At 38.9% G+C, this 21,497-nt stretch overlaps 1 protein-coding gene across 1 annotated transcript in view; it reads left to right on the top strand.

Annotated features, from left to right (window-relative positions):
• Positions 1–21,497, top strand: part of si:zfos-588f8.1 — a 57,334-nt gene that overhangs the window by 28,690 nt on the left and 7,147 nt on the right. Inside the window, exons 6-40 of the mRNA XM_060883285.1 lie at positions 1,137–1,237; positions 2,326–2,455; positions 2,640–2,729; positions 2,896–3,012; positions 3,823–3,957; positions 4,061–4,182; positions 4,373–4,514; positions 4,892–5,087; positions 5,345–5,420; positions 5,848–5,940; positions 7,309–7,422; positions 8,621–8,660; positions 8,787–8,903; positions 9,469–9,549; positions 10,400–10,510; positions 10,670–10,789; positions 11,051–11,200; positions 11,284–11,438; positions 11,523–12,581; positions 12,937–13,000; positions 13,109–13,240; positions 14,730–14,833; positions 15,941–16,056; positions 16,208–16,380; positions 16,475–16,582; positions 16,736–16,906; positions 17,111–17,152; positions 17,247–17,358; positions 17,518–17,591; positions 18,028–18,220; positions 18,535–18,663; positions 19,022–19,127; positions 20,351–20,482; positions 20,653–20,776; positions 21,301–21,348. Coding sequence (XP_060739268.1) covers positions 1,137–1,237; positions 2,326–2,455; positions 2,640–2,729; positions 2,896–3,012; positions 3,823–3,957; positions 4,061–4,182; positions 4,373–4,514; positions 4,892–5,087; positions 5,345–5,420; positions 5,848–5,940; positions 7,309–7,422; positions 8,621–8,660; positions 8,787–8,903; positions 9,469–9,549; positions 10,400–10,510; positions 10,670–10,789; positions 11,051–11,200; positions 11,284–11,438; positions 11,523–12,581; positions 12,937–13,000; positions 13,109–13,240; positions 14,730–14,833; positions 15,941–16,056; positions 16,208–16,380; positions 16,475–16,582; positions 16,736–16,906; positions 17,111–17,152; positions 17,247–17,358; positions 17,518–17,591; positions 18,028–18,220; positions 18,535–18,663; positions 19,022–19,127; positions 20,351–20,482; positions 20,653–20,776; positions 21,301–21,348 — 4,977 coding nt within the window. The remainder of the gene's footprint in view (positions 1–1,136; positions 1,238–2,325; positions 2,456–2,639; positions 2,730–2,895; positions 3,013–3,822; positions 3,958–4,060; positions 4,183–4,372; positions 4,515–4,891; positions 5,088–5,344; positions 5,421–5,847; positions 5,941–7,308; positions 7,423–8,620; positions 8,661–8,786; positions 8,904–9,468; positions 9,550–10,399; positions 10,511–10,669; positions 10,790–11,050; positions 11,201–11,283; positions 11,439–11,522; positions 12,582–12,936; positions 13,001–13,108; positions 13,241–14,729; positions 14,834–15,940; positions 16,057–16,207; positions 16,381–16,474; positions 16,583–16,735; positions 16,907–17,110; positions 17,153–17,246; positions 17,359–17,517; positions 17,592–18,027; positions 18,221–18,534; positions 18,664–19,021; positions 19,128–20,350; positions 20,483–20,652; positions 20,777–21,300; positions 21,349–21,497) is intronic.

Genomic DNA, 21,497 nt, shown 5'->3' with positions numbered 1-21,497 from the left:
CAGTGAAAATCCAAGCTTTGTGAAGACCACAGAGTGACCAGATCAGGGGTCGGCGGCTCTGAAGTGGCTCTTTCATCCCTCTGCTGCGGCTCCCTGTAGATTTGGAAAATAAATATTTAATTAAAATGTATTTTATTTTAGTTTAGTTAGTCTTAAAAAAATGAAATTCTAAGATTATGATGCTCTTGTAACATTAAAATAAACCGTGTTTAATTTTTTTGTCGCTCAAAATATGCATCATAACGGCCGACTTGCGAAATCCGACACACAGAAGCAGACGCATTTTTGGTTTGCTGCAGTCGGCAAGTTAAAGGTTTTGATGTCATGAATACGAAGAGGACTCAATTAGACATTGAACATTTTATTTGAAAGTAACCTTCAACCCAGCATATTTTTGTCAAGGTTAGTTCAAACTGTTCAAAATATTTTTGTTTGCTTGCAGAAAAAAAATGTAGTTTACTTGGTAGCAGTTCATTGATTTCATAAATGCAACACACTGCAGTTTTTTCTATACTTTCTATAAAGGTAAAAACCGATATATGCAGTGTTATCCTCATTTTAGATGTCAAATGGGTTTTGTGGCTCCCTGTGTCTTTTTTTTTTTTTCTTTGGGAAACTGGTCCAAATGGCTCTTTGTGTTTATGGTTGCCGACTCCTGGACCAGAGAGCTGGGTTTAGCCATCTTTAAGATATATAGAAATAGTTGCATGTTATATTTACTAAACCAGTGCATACATTTTTCCCAAAAAAGGTTGAAAATCTTTGACCTGTACTCTGGACAGTATAAGATCTGGCCAGTTCTCTCATGCCAGTCTGAGATTTTCAGGCTAACGCATGTTTCCTTTGAAGTCAGTTACCTCATCCTGGCTGCTTGTGCAGTCTCCTAATTTGTCTGAACACGTTCAAAGGAGCGTGCTAGTTTCTGATTTCTCAATGATTTGCTAGCTTTAACGGCAGAAAGTGTACGGTCATCCCTCTGTGCATCAGTATGTCTGTATTCAAATTTAGAATTGGCCAAAGTTTTAATAATCGTAATCTTTAAGTGAAAAATGACTATTGCATGTAAAATCAAATATAAATATATGCTGGTCCAAAGTTAGTCCTGAATTTGTGTTTTATTTTCTTATTTTTAATAGCAAAACTTTACCATAGAGGATGCAGACGACCTTCGTCACGACTTTGAGCGTCTGCAGCAGGCCATGGAGATGGTGGGCTTCCTGCCCGCCACCAAAAAACAGTGAGTATAACAGAACGTCCTGAAAAGAGTTTCTAACTCTCTCACCACAGAAATTTGACAGGAATTGTGATTTTATTTCTTATTGAATAGCATTGCACTTTAGAATTGTTTATGGTTATGTTAAATCTTTTAACAACTATAAAGACCTGAACTGAAAGTTTTCTGATACACTTGATTTTTAGTACTTGTCTGAATAATGGATTATGGAATAAATTGTGCTGCCCACAAATGTAAACATGTTCCAAAGTGTAATTCACTCTGGTATGGTAAATGACACATCATTCAGTGAATCCCCAGTGCACTCCTTCAAAACAGATCTAGTGAATTTAGTTTAAAGCTGCTGTATGAACCCTGTGTAACAAATACAGACACTAATGTACCAGTGTTCTGCTACATGCTGAAGTTTATATTCATAGAGTACAGGAAGTCCCTCTGTGCCATAAACCACATCAGTATGTCCTAGTGACATCTTTTATATATCTGGGTGGTTTGGGTTTCGGATTTATTGAGCATTAACTCTTAACTCCAAACGAGAGATGCAAATTCTGGACATCAAGTATATCTTGGCATTTGGGTTGGATGGAAAACTTCCTCCATTCTTATTTGCTCTAAGCATTCCCTCAGAAGTAAACAAATGACTGGAGCTGAGCAGCACTGAATCACTGCACTGAGTTGCTTATACAGCTTGTTACTCACAACCTGTGCATGTTGATTCATAGTTTATGTTGGCCAAAGGGGAAGTACATATCTGAACCAGCGAGAATTATGTTAGGAATAAAACATTTTGCCGTTATAGGAAAATGATCCACAACCAGGTGGTGTGAGGAAGCAGAGTTACTGTTCTCAATGTAACCGCATGTCTTTAATCCGCAAGTGATTTAGACCTCTTGTACCACAGTATAAGACACTGGAGACCCCTTCCATAAATGTTGAATAAACATCTCCTTCCTGAAAACATCATCATATCAACTTCTACATGTTAATTTAGTTTTAAGTTCATGTGGAGAATCTACTGTACACTCTGTTTCGACCAATCAGACTTTAAAACATAATAGTACCGTGCTTTAATTGTTTAATGACGCTTTCAGGATATTCTCAGTGCTGTCAGCCATTTTATACCTGGGCAACATCAGCTACAGCAAGAAAGCCACAGGCAGGGACGAGGGACTGGAAGTGGGACCACCAGACGTGCTTGCTAAACTCTCAGAACTTCTTAAGGTACAAAATTGATTGCAGTGACAACAAAAATGAATCTATAGCATTGTATTACAACCACGTATAACCATCTTTTATGTCTAATTATTTATTTTCTTTTTAAATAATGCAATCCATTAGTTATTATCCAACAGAATACATTTCAGAAAGTTCTGAATAGTGGCTTTTATGTGTGTGTGTTTTGCAGGTCAAAGAAGAGCTGCTAGTCGAGGCTCTTACAAAGAGGAAAACAGTTACAGTTAATGATAAGTTGATCCTTCCCTACAGCCAAAGCGAGGTACATAGGCCAAAGCTTTAATATCACACCCTCTTAAAAGAAATGTGTGTTTCCTTGATAATAAGTGTTCAGTTGTATGTTCACAACCCCCCCAAAAATGGAACTGCCTGACTTAAAACCTTTAAAGATTAAAAGCTAACGTTTTTTTTTTCTCTCTCTTCCTCAGGCGATCACAGCACGGGACTCCATGGCTAAGTCTCTGTACAGTGCTCTGTTCGACTGGATTGTCCTGCGCATCAATCATGCGCTGCTCAATAAGAAGGACATGGAGGAATCTGTTCCGGTGAGGACACATTAGTGTTCTCCATCACACTAGAAGATTTTCCAGTTTAGTCCTTTAATGAATAGGAATAAAGCTCTCAAAATAACTGTAATAACATCTTGGTTGCCAGAAATGTGGTGTGTTTTCTGGTCATTGGAAGAGTTCATATCTGCATATACAACATTACTGTTTGAGCTAAATCTGCAGCAAGAGGAAGTTGTGTTTGTGCTTTTGGCTATAGCACAAGTTTATGAGCAGCCCCACACCAAGATATTGGTTCAAGATAAAGGGGCAAAAGCAGCCCTTTTATACAAGATATTGCTTTGCCAGAAACCCCACACACCCCCTGTTGGCTGAATGTATTCAATAGTTTTGATTTAACACACATAAGACATAATATTTACTATATATTTATATTTTATCCGAGCACTTGCAAAATAAGAGGACCAGCTCATTACTGCACTTGTCCAATAACCCAAACATGTGGCAGTGTTGCAGGGCATAAAATCATACAGAAACAGGTCAAGAGATTATGGTAATGTTAATTGTAAACAAATTTTAAATTGTTAGTGCGCATGTGTAGATCTTTATACCTGACCTTTATTCATTGCCTAATGAAGGTTTGGACTGGATTCTAAACCATTGATGGGCTGGAAATTTGTGTACTACTAGAAATGTGTGTCTCAGATGGCGTGATTTGCCACATAGTAAAGTTTGCCACGTATAATTTCTCAGCCTTTTTACTGTGTCTTGCCGTCAGAGCTCTTCATGCTTCAAAACACTTGCTTAAAAGTTTTAACCCAATCCCTTGTATCTGTTTTCTCCTTCCAGTGTTTGTCCATAGGTGTACTGGACATCTTTGGCTTTGAAGACTTTGAGACTAATAGCTTTGAGCAGTTCTGCATAAACTATGCTAATGAACAATTGCAGTATTACTTTAACCACCACATCTTCATGCTGGAGCAGGTCAGATCACACATCACATTTTGACACCAAAACTCGGGTGCGATTTTCGTCTGGCTTGCGTGTGTGTGTCTGTAGTTATTTTTGTATTATTTTGCATGTGCAGGAGGAGTATCAGGCCGAGGGAATTACATGGCACAACATAGACTACACTGATAACGTGGGCTGCATTCACCTTATCAGCAAGAAACCTACTGGACTCCTCTATTTACTGGATGAGGAGAGCAAGTACGAAAAATACAAATAAAATTAACTAATAGCCTTGACATAAAAATGTCACCTTTTTTTGTCATTATTCACAGCATGAACTCTGTATATAGATTAGTCTTGTTGCATGCCCCTTACTTGAGAAGCAAAGTTTTTTTTTTTTTCTCATATTTCTTGTCTATATGTCTATTTTATCTTTTTGTTTCTGCAGTTTTCCACATGCTACAGATGGAACCTTGCTAGCCAAATTTAAACAGCAGCATGAGAGAAACCTTTACTTTGTGGCCACGCCTGTGATGGAGCCGGCCTTCGTCATCCGCCATTTTGCTGGGAAAGTCAAATACCAGATCAAGGTAACATCCGCAGTTGTTTTGATGGAACATGTAAGAATAGTAGATAACATAAAAATGTTGTAATTCAGAAAGGTCCACTACGGGTAAGTAACGGCGGAGATATGTATATAATGTTATACTATTGGTCAGGAGGAGTTGAGGGGTAACTTCTTTTTTTTTTTTTTTTTGCTGACATTCCACAACATTCAATGTAACTTCAAATGGATAAAATTGTCATTCTTAAATAAATACCTTACTGTAATTGTTGGCATTATGTTGTATAAGATGGATTAAATACTTTGACACCAGCTGAAGTTGTCATGTATTGATTTTCATTTAACTCCTTGCTGCCTTTTTATTTTTCAAATTTTTTATTTCTTATCTCTGAATCCTGGCAGGATTTCCGGGAGAAGAACACGGACCATATGCGACCGGACATTGTGGCCCTGTTGCGCAGCAGTGATCGGGCCTATGTGCGCCAGCTGATCGGGATGGACCCGGTGGCTATGTTCCGTTGGGGCATCCTCCGTGCCGCCGTCCGTGCCCTTGCTGCCTTCAATGAAGCTGGACGCCGCTGGGCTGCTAAAACTTCTGGTACGTCCTGTAGAGTTTAGTTTTTTAAGATCAGAAGCAGATTAGTGCAAAAGATTTAAAGTATATTTTTAGCCTGCGCTTGCAAGTGTGCTGTGTGACGCACGTCTGGATTTGAGACGATTAAAAGCACAGACTGAGACCAAAATAAACAGATGGAGGTATTGTTTGAGTCAGGAATTCAGTCTTGAATTTATTTCAGTGGAAATCAAAATGTGCGTGAGCATGTGGTATATATTTGTCTGTGCCTCTTCATGCAGGTGTAGTGAGACCCGTTTCAAGAGTTCCACTTGGAGAGCTGCAGAGGTCCAACACGCCCATTGAGATGATGTATCGGTAAGACTTAAACTAAGATTGTATGGCTTTTGGGGAGAGAGAGAGAGAGAGAGAGAGAGAGAAAGCAGGAAGTGGGGAACTTAATCTCTTCCTGTCCTTTGCTTTTGTGTGTGGTGGTCATGTGACCGGTCTCACCTCCCAGAGGCACACTACAGGCAGGTTCTTACAAGTGTAATCTATTGTAGCACATTATTTATTTTTACACCACTCCTATGTATACTTTTTTACTTTTACAACTGATTATGCCAAATCAATGATGCCAAGACAATATGTATTATTTGCCCTCAGCCTACCTATGTGCCTCTCCTGGTGTTTCCTATCTTTGACCCCTTTTTTCTTCCTCCTGTGGGTGGAAGAAAAATGTTGGTCACTGATCTGCCTCCATTCTGTGACAAGTATTTGCCTATGTGCTGTTTCTCCTTTACAGCCGGGCTTCTATGCTTGATTTCTCGTTTGATCTCTCAGAGGAGCGCCCCCTAGAGGCTTTTGAAGACATCTTTGCTAGTTATGAGAGTAAAAAGTAAGTGGAGGAGAGAGACACAGCTGGGGGTCTGGCAGGAGGAGCTGGTTGCAGTGGGCAGGACTGGGATGTAGAGAATGAGCTCACGCTTTTGAAAGTGTGCTATTTGTGTTAATCGTATTCAATGAAGCTTAATTTATATTTATTACAGTTTCACCAAACATGTTCTGTTGAATGAATAACAGTGGTACATTTTTTGCCTGAATAAGACTTGCTGTTTTCATTGTTATTGATGACATCTACAGACTTCTAGCCCTCAAGGGCAGAGAGATTTGTCACTATGTCAGAACACAGGCCTTAGAGTGCACAGCTACATATAAGAGTAAAACGCAATCATGTCTTACAGAACAAAAGCGAACAAGTGCAGACATTGTAAGAGTTTATCATAGCAACTGTTTACTTCTTGCTTTGGTCACAAAATAGACAGATGATCTTTTGAACTCGATCTTTTGTCATGCTGTTCTAGGAAATTGAGCAATGACTGTGAGAGAGAGAGAGAGAGAGAGAAGCACAGTTACTTTTACCACCCGAAAGTTGATTTTCCTACCGCATGTAATTGAGTGTGTTATTCCTCTTATACAACATCAATTTTGGAGACTTTTACAATTAGGATATACATTTTTTTTATCCAGCTGTAGTTACATGTAAATGTTGTGGAACATCCGTGAAACAAGCTAGGTACTGTTATTAATTATGCTACAGCAGCTCGAAACAATCCCTCAGCCACATTTCTATTTTAGGCTCTCAAAGTTAATATATGTTAATAAGCAAGCCAATTTTACAGTGTAGTCTGATTAGGGAGCTGAATCCATCATGTTTATGGCATTGCATGTTTCTAAAAGCCAGGCTAGTGTTGTCCCTTAGCCTCTACTGCCAGCACATCCTGTTTGACCTCTGCTGCTGTGGAGTAGGTTAAGTGCATGGACCACACAGAGGCAATCAATCAGCACCAGTTAACACCAGTATCATCAGCGTTTCACCTGCATGGACTTCTTTACATCACTGTTTTTTCCTTGCACTTACAATAGCATGGTTTTGCAGCAGCGCTACCATGCTCCTGATTAAGGGCCCTGCGTTCAGCATTGTGGTTGCAGATGAGGATCACAGGCGAAGCAGGACATGATGTTGAGCCTTCCTGGCACTGTTGTGATTGTGATTAGAATTCATGCTGCCTGTGGTTCTCCACCTGCTACCTGTGTGTGTGTGTGTGTTTGTGTGAATAAGATGTAATATATAGGTTATGTGCCCTTTTTTGTCTTTGGTGGAGGAATCTTTCCAGAGGTGCATAATTAACTGTTGGGTTTCTGTCCTTTTTACCACATCCTACCTCATTCCATCTCCACCTTCCCCTCTCAAAATGTGAATCAGTGACATGCACGCCCAAATTATCAGCTCCATTAAGGACTTGGAGTTGGATGGCGAAGACCCACGTAAGCTGCTTCAGTCTTGGGGTCGCCTGCGCTTCCCACGCCACCTTCTACAGTGAGTCGGTCCAGACCCTGTGTACCTGTTGACCTCTGACCCCAGCCTGCTGTCCCCAGCATCATGCCTTTTAGAATGGTTGAATAACATTCTTTTCATGGCTGAGCTTAGAGTTCATTTCAGTTGTAAAATTCAGATTTATTGTGAACACTCCTGAACTCCTGCTGCTTTAATAAACCTTCCTAACATGTTTGGCACTAATTTGTGCCTGGCAGCTCCAGGTAAAAGAATGTGTTTATGAGCCCTGAGCTAAACTTCATTAGGCTCTTCTATATAGTTTTTGCCTGTCGTGCTTGTTTATATTTTAACTTACAAATACAACTTTTAGTAATGTGACATAACCACTAGGCTCAGTTGCTAACCTGCTGCATGATCTAGCTAAATTTAGCTAAGGCAAAGTTTTATTGTTTTTTTGTTTTTTTTTTTATAAGAAGAATTTATAGACGCCCCTCAGTACAGTTTTTTTATTTAAGAGCATAAGTTAAATATTTTTGCCAATTTATTATACCAGAGAGCTATATAAAGCTAAACAGGTTTTGTTTGTTTAGTTTTTTTAGTAGTTATATCATATATAGTGGGGGTTTTTTTGTGTTAAAATCTTATTATTGTTAAAGAAACCACAAATTAGTACTTTGTTGCAGAGCCAATTAGACGAAGTAATTACTTTTTTCTTTTCAGCATTATGATTCAGTTTTATTCCATTCCTCTAAGCAAATCATTTTTTTCCCCAAGCTTATAAAGGCTGATCTGATTGACTCGCAGTTTCAAAATCCTCCATAAATATTGAATGCGATTCAAGTCAGGTGATTATTCAAGGCCATGCAATTCCTTAAGTAAATCAAGTGTACTTTTGCAGTGTATACTTTTACAAAGAATAACCATTTTATTAGTGTCAGTAAATTTTAAATCCAATACCAACCAAACTGTAGTCTAAAAATGCACTATTATAGTGAGTTGTTAAAACCCTAATAGCTAAAATGGTCAAATTGCAGCAAACATGAATTTTCCTGGATTACAGGCAAGCTTGTCTTGAGAAAAGATATGGACCATCATTCCATTCTCCTCCTCCTCCTAAATCACTCTAATTCGCTTCAACGCCTCCTGTAATTCCCTTCGCCAATGCATGACTCACAATAACATACTAACCCCCCCAGCCCTGTCCCACCACAAGCTCAACCTCGCTGTTCCTCCTTTACAGGAAGAACAAGCACACCAAGCACAAGCAGCTGATTCCCAAGGTAAACTCATCTTTTCTGTTTGCATTTCTAAACTTTATTTCTTTTGAAGGTGAATTGATTTTTTTTTTTGAAAGTCACTGCGTTGTTGTGTCCATTGCTCTGTCTGACCATGCCCGTGTTGTGCAGAACCTGCTGGACTCACGCTCACTGAAATTCATTGTTGGCCTTCATGACCGCACTACCAAGTCTTTGCTTCACCTGCACAAGAAGAAGAGACCACCGAGTATCAGTGCTCAATTCCAGGTACTGCTCCTCACCCCAAACCTACATGTATAAGAAGACAATCAGCTTAAAGATGTCTAAAATATTGATAGTTAATTGTTCTTTTCTCGCAGTAAAATTTTCTCTGATGTTTGAAGTCATAGCAAAGGACATGAATTCAGTTTGTATTCAAAATATCTGCCATGCTTCTGTGCCACGAGGCTTGTGTTTTAAATGTCACAAGTGCCTTTACTAATGTGGATGATGCTGATCAATAAAGTGAGAACCCGGTCCTAAGTGTCACTTTATAGTTCTTTACCATTTGACTTTAATGTTAGTTTCCATTAGATATGGTTAGAAATTAAATCTTCAAACGTCTCCTTTTTCACTTTTGCGGGACTTGCTTAACATATTTTAGTTTACAGATCTATATAAAGTCAAAAATGTCAATGTGACGGATTTAACAATAACTGGTGCTGTTTATATTAGTTAAGATGAACTTAAGGTCAATCTCCGAGTTTTATGTAACACTGTTGAATAGTAAGGATGCCAGAATGAGGGGAGGGAAAATAGAATTGACCAATAAGGCTGGTGTTTTCTCTGGTAGACTTCCCTCAGTAAGCTGCTGGAAACTCTAGTGAAGGCTGAACCCTTCTTTATCCGCTGTCTGCGCTCAAATGCTGAAAAGGTACTGCGTCTTTCATTCTTACGCACACTCACAATCTCCCATGATTATTCTGGAGAACAGATTCCAGGATACACACTCTAAACTATTTGAAAATACTGGCTTGTTCTGCTGATTCATCTTTTGGTTTATATATCTGGCAATACTGTTAGATGCAGCCAATACTATACTACACTGTACCTGATTGATTTAAAAAAAAAATTCAAAAGCTGAGAACATTTTTGTAAAATGCTTTTTTATACGTTATCGGGGAAAAAAGTAGTACGTAGTAATCTGAATAATAACATGAACACAGAGCTGGCACTAAATAAACAATTCTATTAATTATGTAAATAAGTCATCCAGCAATTTTTTTTTTAGTTAGTTTTTAACGTAGCTCTTATGTGCTGTCATGTGGCTTGTTTTATCGACAAACACTAATTGCATGGCATGTTTGATTTGCTTCCTGCATTCAAGTCGACTCTGTCGCAGGTTTGCAGAAGTGGACCAATAACGCCTTCTGACCCAAGTGTGCTTACGCTGCATATGTGAAAGTAGTAAGAGAGTTAAGACACCAAATTTGAATGTGTAAACTTTTGTTTAGATTCAAGCTCTGAAATAAGAAGGAAGTACAATATATTGGTTTGGGTAAATGCTGCTGAGGGAGAGACTGTGTGAGACAGTTTATCCAGGTTGTTTCATCCGAGTCAAAGCAAGTGCCAGCACCCAGAAAGTGTCAGCAAACTTCTCCTGTTGATGCCAAACCAGCACAACAGCAATAACTCCAGGAAAAGATACAGAAGTTCTAACTTTACATCCTGGTATTTGCCTGAAAGTCATTCTGTTAATGTGAATCTGGTCTGTGTGTGAGCAGAAGGAGATGTTTTTTGACGAGGCACTGATCCTGCAGCAGCTACGTTACACGGGCATGCTGGAGACGGTGCGCATCAGGAGGTCAGGATACGGTGCCAAGTATACCTTCCAGGTAGACTATAACACACTACATGCCATTTTAATGCTCTTTATTATGATGTAATTTGACATTATATTAACATTGATATTTTCATGTACAGAAACTAAATTCTGTGTTTACTAGAAGTATATTCTCTGTAATAATGTAATACAATAATAATTGTTGCCACAGGAGTTCATTGAACACTTTCATGTGTTGCTGCCAAAAGATGCATCTTCTCCAGAAGAAATCTCAACTCTGCTGAAGAAACTTGACTTAGACCCCAAGACATACCAGATCGGCAAAACTAGGGTTAGATTTTTGTCTATTTGCCATCATCAGGCTGTTCAGAATCATGACAAAGCTTGCAAGAAAAAATTTACAAGGAAAAAGTTTGACTCAAGACTTTCTGTTCAATATATAATTTATATATAGTTTTTACTATTTAATTTTTTTACATAGTGAAATGCTGGAACTTTGTTAGCAAATACATATTGGGATGTATTGTAGATCATTTTACATCACCAACCCATGCTAAACCTTTTGTGATCTTCGGTTTCTTTCATCTCCTAGGTATATCTCAAAGAGCTGGAAAGACAAAAGCTTAAGGACGCACTCCACAAAGACGTTATGCACAAAATCCTTTTCCTGCAGCGCTGGTTCCGAGCTAAATTGCAGAGGAGAGAGTTCCTTCAGATGAGACAGGCAGCCATAGTTCTACAGGTAAATTCACCAGTGCATACGAGTCGGTATATTGCAACATGAAAAGTGTATACCTGTATCTAAGTGTCTTTATTTGGGTATAGCGCTCATGGCGTGACATCCGCAAGAGACGCTGGCTGGCAGCAACTTTGATTCAGGCCACATGGCGAGGATTCAAGCAGAGAGCAGAATACCAGAACCGGCGAGCCTCTGTAACCAAAATCCAGGCTCGGGTCCGAGGCCAGTCCGCTCGAAGAAGGTGAAATGATTAAGAAAATGTTTACATTGTATGTTCTTGCATATGTTCTTGGTCTCTGTATTTTAATTGGATGTGTTTTCTTAGGTACAATTCTCTGAAGGAAGAGAAGAGGAAGCGAGAGGAGGAAGAAGCTCAACGGAGGAAAGAGCAGGAGGAGGAAGAGGCAGCCAGGCGAGTCCAGGAGGCAGCAGAGGTCGCTCGGAAACTACAGGAGGCTGAGGAGGCAGCCCGACAAGAGAGAGAGGCAGTTGAGGCTGCAAGAAGGGCACAAGAGGAAGCAAAGAGACAAAGAGATGCTGAAGAGGTGGCTAGAAAAGAGAAGGAGGCAGAAGAGAAGGCAAAAAAGCTCTCTGAACAGAAGACAAAGAAGGAAGCACCAGAGGCGCAAATAAATAATCAGGCTGTCATAGAAATGGACAGAAAGAATGATGGCAGTGATTTCGCACAGAATTTGGTGGAAGAGGAAAGCCAGCAGTCTGAGGCTGGTCCTCAGCATGAAGTAGAGCTCCAGGATAATCAAGTAGCAAATGAACACAATAAGCATTTGGATGTCTTGGAGAAGCACAATGATGATATGAAAACTGTCAAAGAAGCTAACAAAGAGTCTAATATTGTATCACCAGGAAAAGGTAGTCAAATTAAAGTCAGTGCTGCCAATACAGTTACTGATATTGTTCTCCCTAAAACAGACGATTATGTAAAAATCCCTCAAACTGGCAGCCCAACAACTAACACCATTCATCCTGATCCAGGCCAGCAAAGGGCTCCACTTATGGGGAAACTTCCTGCTTCCCGGAGTCAGGAAAAGAGAGAACTGAGGAGGCAACGTGGTTTAGAACACAGCCAAAGGGAAAGTGTCCGTGCAGCTGCAGCAGGTAAAGATGAGAGCTGCAAAGAACTTGACCAGTACACCTTCATATCCCAGAAAAGCGAGAAGACTAAGAAAGCGACTGAAGAGAAGGTAAAGAACAAAGCTTTGACCCCAATCAGGCCTTCAACTTTACCCCTGGAAGTGCCTGCATCTGACGAGCCCAAACACACTCCAAAGACCAAGGATGTGCGAACTCGGGAAAAGAGCAACACCCAGCCTGAGAGCATGTTAAAAGCATGTTCCCTGGAGGATCAGCGCACTAAAATGTTAAAGTATGGCCTATTACAAAAGTCTGTTGTTTTTCTGTGCATTGTTTTAAAAACAGCTCAGGCAGAACCATTTGGCAGACTACTGTACAGTGTATAATGTGTATTGTAGGGATTTAGCTTATGATCATGCAAATAAGGCTGTGACATAGAACCACAATTTAAGTAATATTTAAATTGAGATTTATCAATTCAATTAAATACAAAGGTTAAAAAATAAATCTTTTAGTTCATTTAATTTACTTGAATAATTCCACAGAACAGTCTTGTTCCATATGGGTTAAGTCTATAATATATAGCTACATTAGCCTTAAGACTCCAACATAGCAATGCCATTTTTTATTTTTCTTCTGTTTTTCAGGCCCTCCCGGTCATTAGATGATGTTACAGAGTTTAAGACCTCAGAAGTCCCCACAGTTTGGCAGGTAGAGTGCTCACAAGTGCTTCTTCTTCTTTTACTTTTTTTTTTCTTTTTCACCCTATTTGAAGAACATCACCTACCCAGTTTTATACCAGTTCTCTGGCTCACTCAGGGCAATGTGCATTGTCAGAAGTGTCCCAGACGCAGACATCGACTAGGCTTTATACGTAACTGCTTGAAGTTTAAAAGTGCAGAAATGGAAGATGTGGAGCACTGGATATTCTCTCATTCAGTCCCTGTAAAGGTCACATATCTTTACACCTAGTCATTTGGGAGCTGCATGATTGAATAAGCGCACTATGAATCAACGAAAAGCCCCGTCTTCTGTGCTATTCTATTCCATGATAAATGCTATTAAGCATACCTCATTAAGGGCTTCATAGTCTAGCCAGCTAACTGATTCACTAATCACATTCAGACTGCTACATTCAAATCTTGAAATTATTCATACTCAATGTCAATCTACAATTAACTGCACGTTGAGCAAGACTATACTTGGAAAAACAATTTTTAGCTTCTTTTGTTTTAGCACTTTCATACCACTTTCTTGGAAGCGTGTGCAGTTTTAATCCAACTCCTGCCTGGACTTGAAGAAATTCTGAAGAAAAAAGGAAGAAACCGACAACTGAAAAGAAAATCCTAGCATCCAGAGGGATAGAAAAACAAAAAAACAAATCAAAGGCCAACAAAAAAATCAAAGCATATTTTGTACTTCTCTGGACTAGATTTTGCTCCTAGCAGCAGTTTAAAAAATGGCCTAAGTGCTACTTAATATTAAACAGCACTTTATATTTTTTAGTGGCCAAACAGACCACAGTCTCATTTACTTTGTTTCTCTTGGCTTACAAGACCAAAGTGAGTTGTTAATCTAAAATTAACAAGAAACAACTGGGCATCTTTTCTGTAATTCTGCCCTGCTAAAGTGAAATAATTCTGTTATTAATTCTGAAATAATTCAGGTGACAGAAGAATTTTACTACTTTTTATTGTTTTGCCTAGTTCTAAGTTCTAAGACTAAAAAGAATTAGTCCTGCTCCCCCTAACTGTGGTAGCAGAACAAAATGGCGCTCGAGTCTCGTATTGATTGAGTAAAAATTCTACCTTTTGTGTAATTTTTGTCATCCCCAAAAAAATACAAGTTACTGATTCATTCCCATATCAGCTTTTGATGTTTGATTTTCAATAATCATGTGATTAAATCATGATCTTTCTTAGTTACTCATCTAACTCCTTTATTAGTGATCATCAAACTGTATCATCTATCAGCAGCCATTTTAATGATCAGAGCCCTAAGCTTATGTAAAAACCCTCAAACAGGATAACACTCAGACAGAAGGGTTATGATGATATACTGACAGTCATGATCTGACTTATTAAATATTCTATAATATAATATAATAAACGTTGGTGGCTGTGGACAAAATCCCAAGTCCAGCCAGTCTTAAATTCAATGCATACATTGATGCTTCAACTTACAAAAGATGAGACAAGGCTTTGTTTCTGTCTTAAAAATGCAGCCTTTGGCATAAATGATAATATGCTGACATTTTGGGATGTCAGTTAGAACATTTCTATGCTGTTTGATGTGCAGTCTGAAAAATAAAGGTAGTTTATCGTCATGGTGGTGGTTCTGGGTGATTTTTAAATTGTAATTGCACTGCTCCTTTCGATTGTACGGCTTGTTACATGAAATACTGCTGTTTGTGTTTGATCATTTCTGTTTCCCTTTATAGCCTCTGCCTCGTGTTGTTGAGGGTCCTCCTGGAGGAAGAACAAGCAGCGTGAAAAGGTCATCGCAGGACGACAGCCCTCAAACACATCCTCAAACTCCTGAAAGGTGCAACTAGAAAATAAGTCTCATTATGTCACAGAAATAGATGTAACAGTACAATCAGTTTATATAGTAGTGAGTTTAGGCGTGTCAGTTCTTTCAGTTCAGCAAATCAGTGGCTCCTGAAGCTTTTGTATTAAAAAAGGTTTTATATTGTTGGGCATGTGATGCTGTTTCACTTACTGAATTCAACTTATAAGCTGCGGAAAACCAAACTGAACTTTAAACTGCTTCCTGGCTTAAGTGTTAAACAAAGATTTCTGTGCCCTCTTCTGTTTGAAGCCAGTAGTTATTTATTAGCTGTTTCTCTGTGTGAGCCGTTGTTGCTGTCAACTGTTATCACACAGGAAACCTGAGTCATCTGGCTCATGGGAATCACTAGCCCTGCCTCAGCTTATCTGACCTGCTCATGAGTCCAACATAAAGTTTTTACTCCCTTATATAGCCGTTATTAGAACTAGAAGGGCGATTCAGTCAGGTCTTTGCATCAAGTACTTTGAATAGAAAAGAGTGTTTATAATGTTTGATACCTTGACAAATTTTGGCCTGGCACCAGCAGACTTCAGTTTGTTTGTATTTTAATCAGCATGTGGCGTATGTTACCTCAGACTCCAAATAATCTGTAAACAAAAATTTTACATAAAGCAGTTCCAAATTACAAACTCTTATTAAGTTTGGTGTGAAAGTTGAGGCTGTCACCAGCCTATTTTTTATTCCTCTTAAACCACTGAAATTACATTTATTATTATAAGGACATTTTTTTTTTTTGCACTTTTTAATGGAATGTTCTTGAAACAAGTCATTACTGGCCTTATCAGTGATAAACCCTTGAGCTCACCAACCTTTTTTTTTTGTTTATGAGACAAAAAAGGCAGATTGCCATATAAATAAGAACCCCCAAAGCCTAAAGCCTTCTGTCCTTCATATGAGAGTCTGTCCTGAAATTTAAACATCATCCTAAAGAAATTATACATTAACAATAATAACATTTATATGGAGTGTGCACTATTCAAGCTAATGTGAATGAGCTGTTACTATAGAAGCAGTAATTTATAAGAGCATTCGTTTAATCTAGTGATTTGCAGATGTTATCTGTAATGATGTTTGTTATAGATCAACAGGCTTCTTCCGGAAGATCCTGAAGAAACGTCCTCATAAAGAGGCTCAAACTCCAGAAGATGGAGACCTGGTGCTGGCGGCATCTTTGAGTGAAAAAGAATGCATCCACTGTAACTTTATTTATTTATTTTGTTTGTTTGTTTGCTGTTTTTTTTTTTCTTCATAATCTTGTCCTGAGAAATTTGTTTTGAAATAATCTCAATTTTTATATTTCCACTTTGAACCACGTAGGATTGTTTTTTCTCTCTGTCTGACACATAGCCAACACTTCACGCACTCCTCATTCAGAGGCTCCCAGTGGACGTCTTGGTCGAAACCCCACTATTAAGATCAGCCGTGCCACACGAGTCACAGAGCAATGGAATGCCTCGCTGGACCGTGAGATCACCAATGCCAACGAGCTCCAGCACCTTGACGAGTTTTTAGGAAATCAGGTCTTGTAACTAACATGGATTATAATGGATCAAAGAAAGATGCAAAGAATACATCTTGGTGCTTAGTTTTTATCTCTCTGTCTGTGGGGTACAGGTTAATGACCTGCGCTCAAGAGGAAAGCAGCTGTCAGCGACAGAGCACATCTTTATCACAGCCACCATGCAGTTCAGAGAGAACATCAAAAGCATGTACTCTCTTTCAGTAAGTGTCCACAGCAGATCTCTGGGGAAAATGTGGTTAAACACACTAAGGGACATGGTTAAATATGGAATCATTACGCTGATCTTTCATTAATATTAATGCATAACTACATCAAAGCAAAATAATTGTACTTCACTTGCTTTTTTCCTGCAGAAGCCTCACATTGGATATAAGGGTCTGATGAGAGGCTACCAGAGCAAGGTGATCAGTTTAGCTGGCGAGCAGCAGAAAGGTGAGGTGCAGCTCGTCGTTAATCTGTTCCAGTCTGTGCTCGACGGGTTTATCAGGGGAGAGATCAAAAGAGAAGAAGCTGAACCTGTGAAGGTAATAGCCAGAAAGTAGAGACTTACTGTATATAGTAGTAACTGTACATAGTTACATTTTTTTTTGTACATTGTACATTTTTTTTTTCTTCTCCATAAAATGTATATACCATGTAGCAGTGTCTTCTGAATTTAATTTTTCTATCAATGCATCTAAAAATCATGGGAAGTGCCTTTAAAACTTTTTTTTTTTTATCTGTCTCAGCCACCAAAAGGTCGTAAAAAGAGGAGGAAAAAAGACAAAAACGTAAGTGCTGTTACATGCACTCCTTTACGCTACCCTGTCTTAACCCTGTCTTGGTAAAATCACTCCTATACATGTCCCTGCTTTTCGTGTTTAGATGGAGAGTCCACTGGACCACGTGTTCAGCAATTTCCAGGTGAACATAATGCAGTCATGTGACCAGTGCTCTTCCTACATCTGGGGGATGGAGAAAGCCTACATGTGCAGCTGTGAGTATGCAGTCATTAACCTTAATGTTAAAGCTCTTCTTTATTATCATTGTCCTGTGTTCTAGAGGCTTAGGTCTAAAAATTCTAGTGGTTATAGTATTATACGGTTCTTATATTTTACCAAATCTATGCCGTTACAGTCAACTGTTTGTGTTACAGATTGCAAGCTGGTTTGCCACAAGAAATGTTTGTCCAAAATTGTCACAGACTGTAATACTTACTGCTCAAAAAAGGTATGACGTACCTTTCTGTTTCTAAAGTAAAGTATCTGTGATTTTATACTTAATAGTATAGTAATAGCTGTTTATACTTAGCAGTTTCAAAGTAAAAAAAAAAAACAGATTTATTTAATTATTAACACCAGGGGGAAAAAGAGGGGCTGGTGAGTGAAAATAGGAATTAACTTGTAACATTAAATGTAAATATAAGCTAAATTTGTAATTTTTTTTTTTTTTTAATGAATAACAATTGGCAAAATACTGGGTTAGAATAGCTTGCTGTTCTAGGAAAATATTCAGATTTGGAATGACAACAATAAGGCAGTTTAAACACACCACCATTGTTGATTCTTGGATTCTTTTGGTTTTTTTTTTTTAATATTTTAAATGGAGTGTTTTATTCCTGACATTTCACCTTGGGTTCTCTCCTGTTTCTTCATGGCTGGTACAGAACGAAGAGGACTCCAGTTCTCAGCACTTTGGTGTGCATGTGTGTCGCCTGGTCACCGATAAGGTCCCGGTCCCCATGGTTCTGGAGCTAATGCTGGAACATGTAGAGATGAATGGTCTCTATACTGAGGGTATCTACAGGAAGTCTGGCTCAGCTAACCGCATGAAGGAGCTCCGGCAACTTCTCGAAGCTGGTAAGACTCTAAGCATCACTGTGTGTCTAGACTTGTTTCACTAATTGTAGCATAACTCATCCCTATAATGAAGCAGGGATTTTCATCTCTCATTTTAATGTTCCCAAACATTCTCTGAGATAACAGTTAATACAATGCAACTTTATAACATGTCATAGTAGTAGCAGTAAATATACATTATGAATTGTAGCTCAGGTGTGAGATGTTACTTAGGCTCAGAATATTCAGAATAAAAGTGCATGTTTATATAAGAACATGTGGGGTTTTGGTACTGCTTTAAGTGTGTGCGTGTGTGTGTGTGTGTGTGCTTACAGATCCTAATGCAGTGTGTTTGGAGGACTACCCCATCCACACTGTAACTGGTTTGGTGAAACAGTGGCTGAGGGAGCTCCCTGAACCGCTAATGATGTTTAATCACTACAATGACTTCATCCTTGCAGTAGGTGAGTTTTAAAGCACCTTCACTACATACCCAAATTCTCTTTTTTGTTGTAGTGCAAACCAACTAAGGCTGATAATTGTGGAACCTACATATATTGTGTTTTGGGGAATAGTAGGTACTTAAAGTTTTGTGTTTTTGTGATGATCTGTCAGACATGATGAACTAATATTACATGCTGTCTGGTGCAATGATGGAATGTTTATATAATAAGTCTTCTAGCTCCTGAAACTTTCATTACTTCTATTCTGTCTATCAGTCTGTCTTTCTTTGTCTTATGTTCTTTTATTTCACTAAATTTTAAATTTTAGTCCTTTTATTTCACTAAATATTGTAAATGTTTACTAAACCCTTTTTGTCAGAATTACCTGAAAGGCAGGAACAGCTTCAGGCCATCTACAGGCTTATAGAGGAGCTCCCTACAGCCCACTACCAGACTCTAGAGAGACTCATTTTCCACCTAGTTAGGTGAGCACACCAGCAGCATCTTTTTAATTAGCCAACCACTGACACATTTAAATTGTCTGTAGTATTGATTTGGTTTGTGGACAGGCTGTACATGTTAAACCAATGTTTCTTAAAGGTGGGGTGCACAATGTTTGAGAAATGCTTCTCAAAGTCGGGCCGACTAACAAAACAAACGTGTAGCCAATGAGCAGAAAGGGGCGTGTCTTGTCAATATGCGGCGGAGAGTGTTCAGTACGCTTGTGTGACATTAGCCAAACGCATGTCAAAACATTGACATGGCGGATACCTGCTGTTACCTCTGCCTCGGGTTCTAGGAGTTGAACGTCGTCATCTGCGTGAAACGGAGCTAAACCTTTCATGGTACAACACGCAGTACTACAAAAACACATTTAACTCATTTAAAGTATAGTTTATACTCATTCATAGTATATTTCATTTATTGATAAAAATATCCCCTCGGCCAGCTGCCCCAGCAGGTTCCGCCATAATAGTTGCCTGGGTTACAAATGGATGTGTGGGGCGGAGCTATCAAAATGGGGTGACACCCTTTTGGGTTAGGGGTGTGCTTGTATTGGTGATTTCAAATGTCAACATTTGGCTTTCAAACATCATGCCCCCCACCTTTAATACTGGTTTTTGTGGACCGCTGTTCTGCATTTTGTGTTTTTTCTTTGTTTCTGTTTTTTTGATTATTTTATGGTTTTCTTTTGATTGCATAGTTTTCCCTGTTCAAGAATTGTTGATTAGATTTGGAGTTGACTCGGATATAATAGTATTCCAGAACCAGGGCTTAGGAACACTTAAAGACCCATTAAACATGATGTGTGTTTATTTTCAGTCAAATTACTGAAAATAACTGAAGATTAACTGAAGATTAAGTTAATCCAAAATTAACTGCATTTACCATTCTCAATTGCATTAAAACTGCTTTTATTCTTATATTAACTTTGGGAGAGGATAAAAAATCAGTGTGTCGAGGGAATGACCATTTATAACTGCTTTATTAAGTAAGAACAGGAACGCTCCCCAATATTACAATAATGTTACAATAATTGTAACTATAATTACATGATTGTCAGTTTATTGTGGTAAAAGATAAATGAAACACAATGCCGTTTATTATTTTCCTATATCAGCACAACATTGTGTGTTTGTCTGTGTTTATTATTATTATATTAATTTTATTTTTGTAACTATTATTTTGTAAACTGTTTTTCCTACAGGGTGTCGAGGGAAAAGAAGAGTAACCGGATGACCTCAAACTCCTTGGCCATTGTTTTCGCCCCTTGCATCCTGCGTGGTCCTGACAGTGCTGACCCACTACTCAGCATGAAAGATGTTGCCAAGACGACCATGTATGTGTTCTTGTCTCTGTCTGGTTGGCTGTCTGTATGTATATCTCAGTCCACACGTCATTAAGAATTACTCCTTGGACAGGTTTTTCAAAGTGTGTGCAAGTGTGTTTAGCGCACAGGTGTGTGTGGGTGTTTATATTATTCTGATGTGTGTGTGTTGTACTGCACAGGTGTGTAGAGATGCTGATTAATGAGCAGATGAGGCGGTACATTGAAAGGCTGGAGGAAATTGAACAGCTAGAGTATGCTGAGACGCTGGCAAAGAACCAACTCAAACTGAAGAGAAGCAACACAGTGAGAGCAGAGAGGACACAAACACAAACACCTGCTTTATTTCTTCCTTTTCTTCTGTCCATCTCTGGGTCTGTTTCTACTTGGTGTCTCTGTTTCTGCTGCTTCTGTATCACCCTCATTGCTCAGTCTGTCTTTCTCTGTCTATATGTTTGCCTTTATATCCTTTAGTCTCACCACCTTTTGCTGTCTATCTTTTGTCAGACTCTGTATGTCTGTCTCTCGGTTCTGTATGTCTGTCTCATGTCTCGTCAACACGTTGTCTCTTTTTTTAATCACTTTTTTAGCTGTCAGTCTTTCATTTATCTCTCAATCTTCACAAATATATTTTTCTTTCCATCTTGAAGTCTCTGTTCTGTGTACCTGTATGTCTGTCTTGCGCTCTCTCTCTCTCTCTCTCTCTCTCTCTCTCTCTCTCTCTCTCTCTCTCTCTCTCTCTCTCTCTCTCTCTCTCTCTCATGTATAGCTGTGCGTATTGCTCTGTCAGATTGTGACGCATTCTCTCTGCTTCTGTGTCGGTTTTGTAGAGCTGGCCTTTACCTCTAAGGTTTACCTCTCCTTATAAAGGAGTAGCGGTATGTATGTTCAACTGGAGTCCAATGTATTCACTCACCATGTGTGTATTTGTGTCTGCATGTACTGCAGATGCTCACACATACTAACTGTTTCCCACTTGCTGCTTTGTGTGTTTAGTGCCCTCTGGTGTGTGATTTTCATGGCATCG

Source organism: Tachysurus vachellii, chromosome 1 (genome assembly GCF_030014155.1).
Source record: "Tachysurus vachellii isolate PV-2020 chromosome 1, HZAU_Pvac_v1, whole genome shotgun sequence".
Taxonomy (NCBI): domain Eukaryota; kingdom Metazoa; phylum Chordata; class Actinopteri; order Siluriformes; family Bagridae; genus Tachysurus; species Tachysurus vachellii.
The sequence above is the reverse complement of the archived record's forward strand: the minus strand, read 5'-3'. Positions and strand labels throughout refer to the sequence as shown.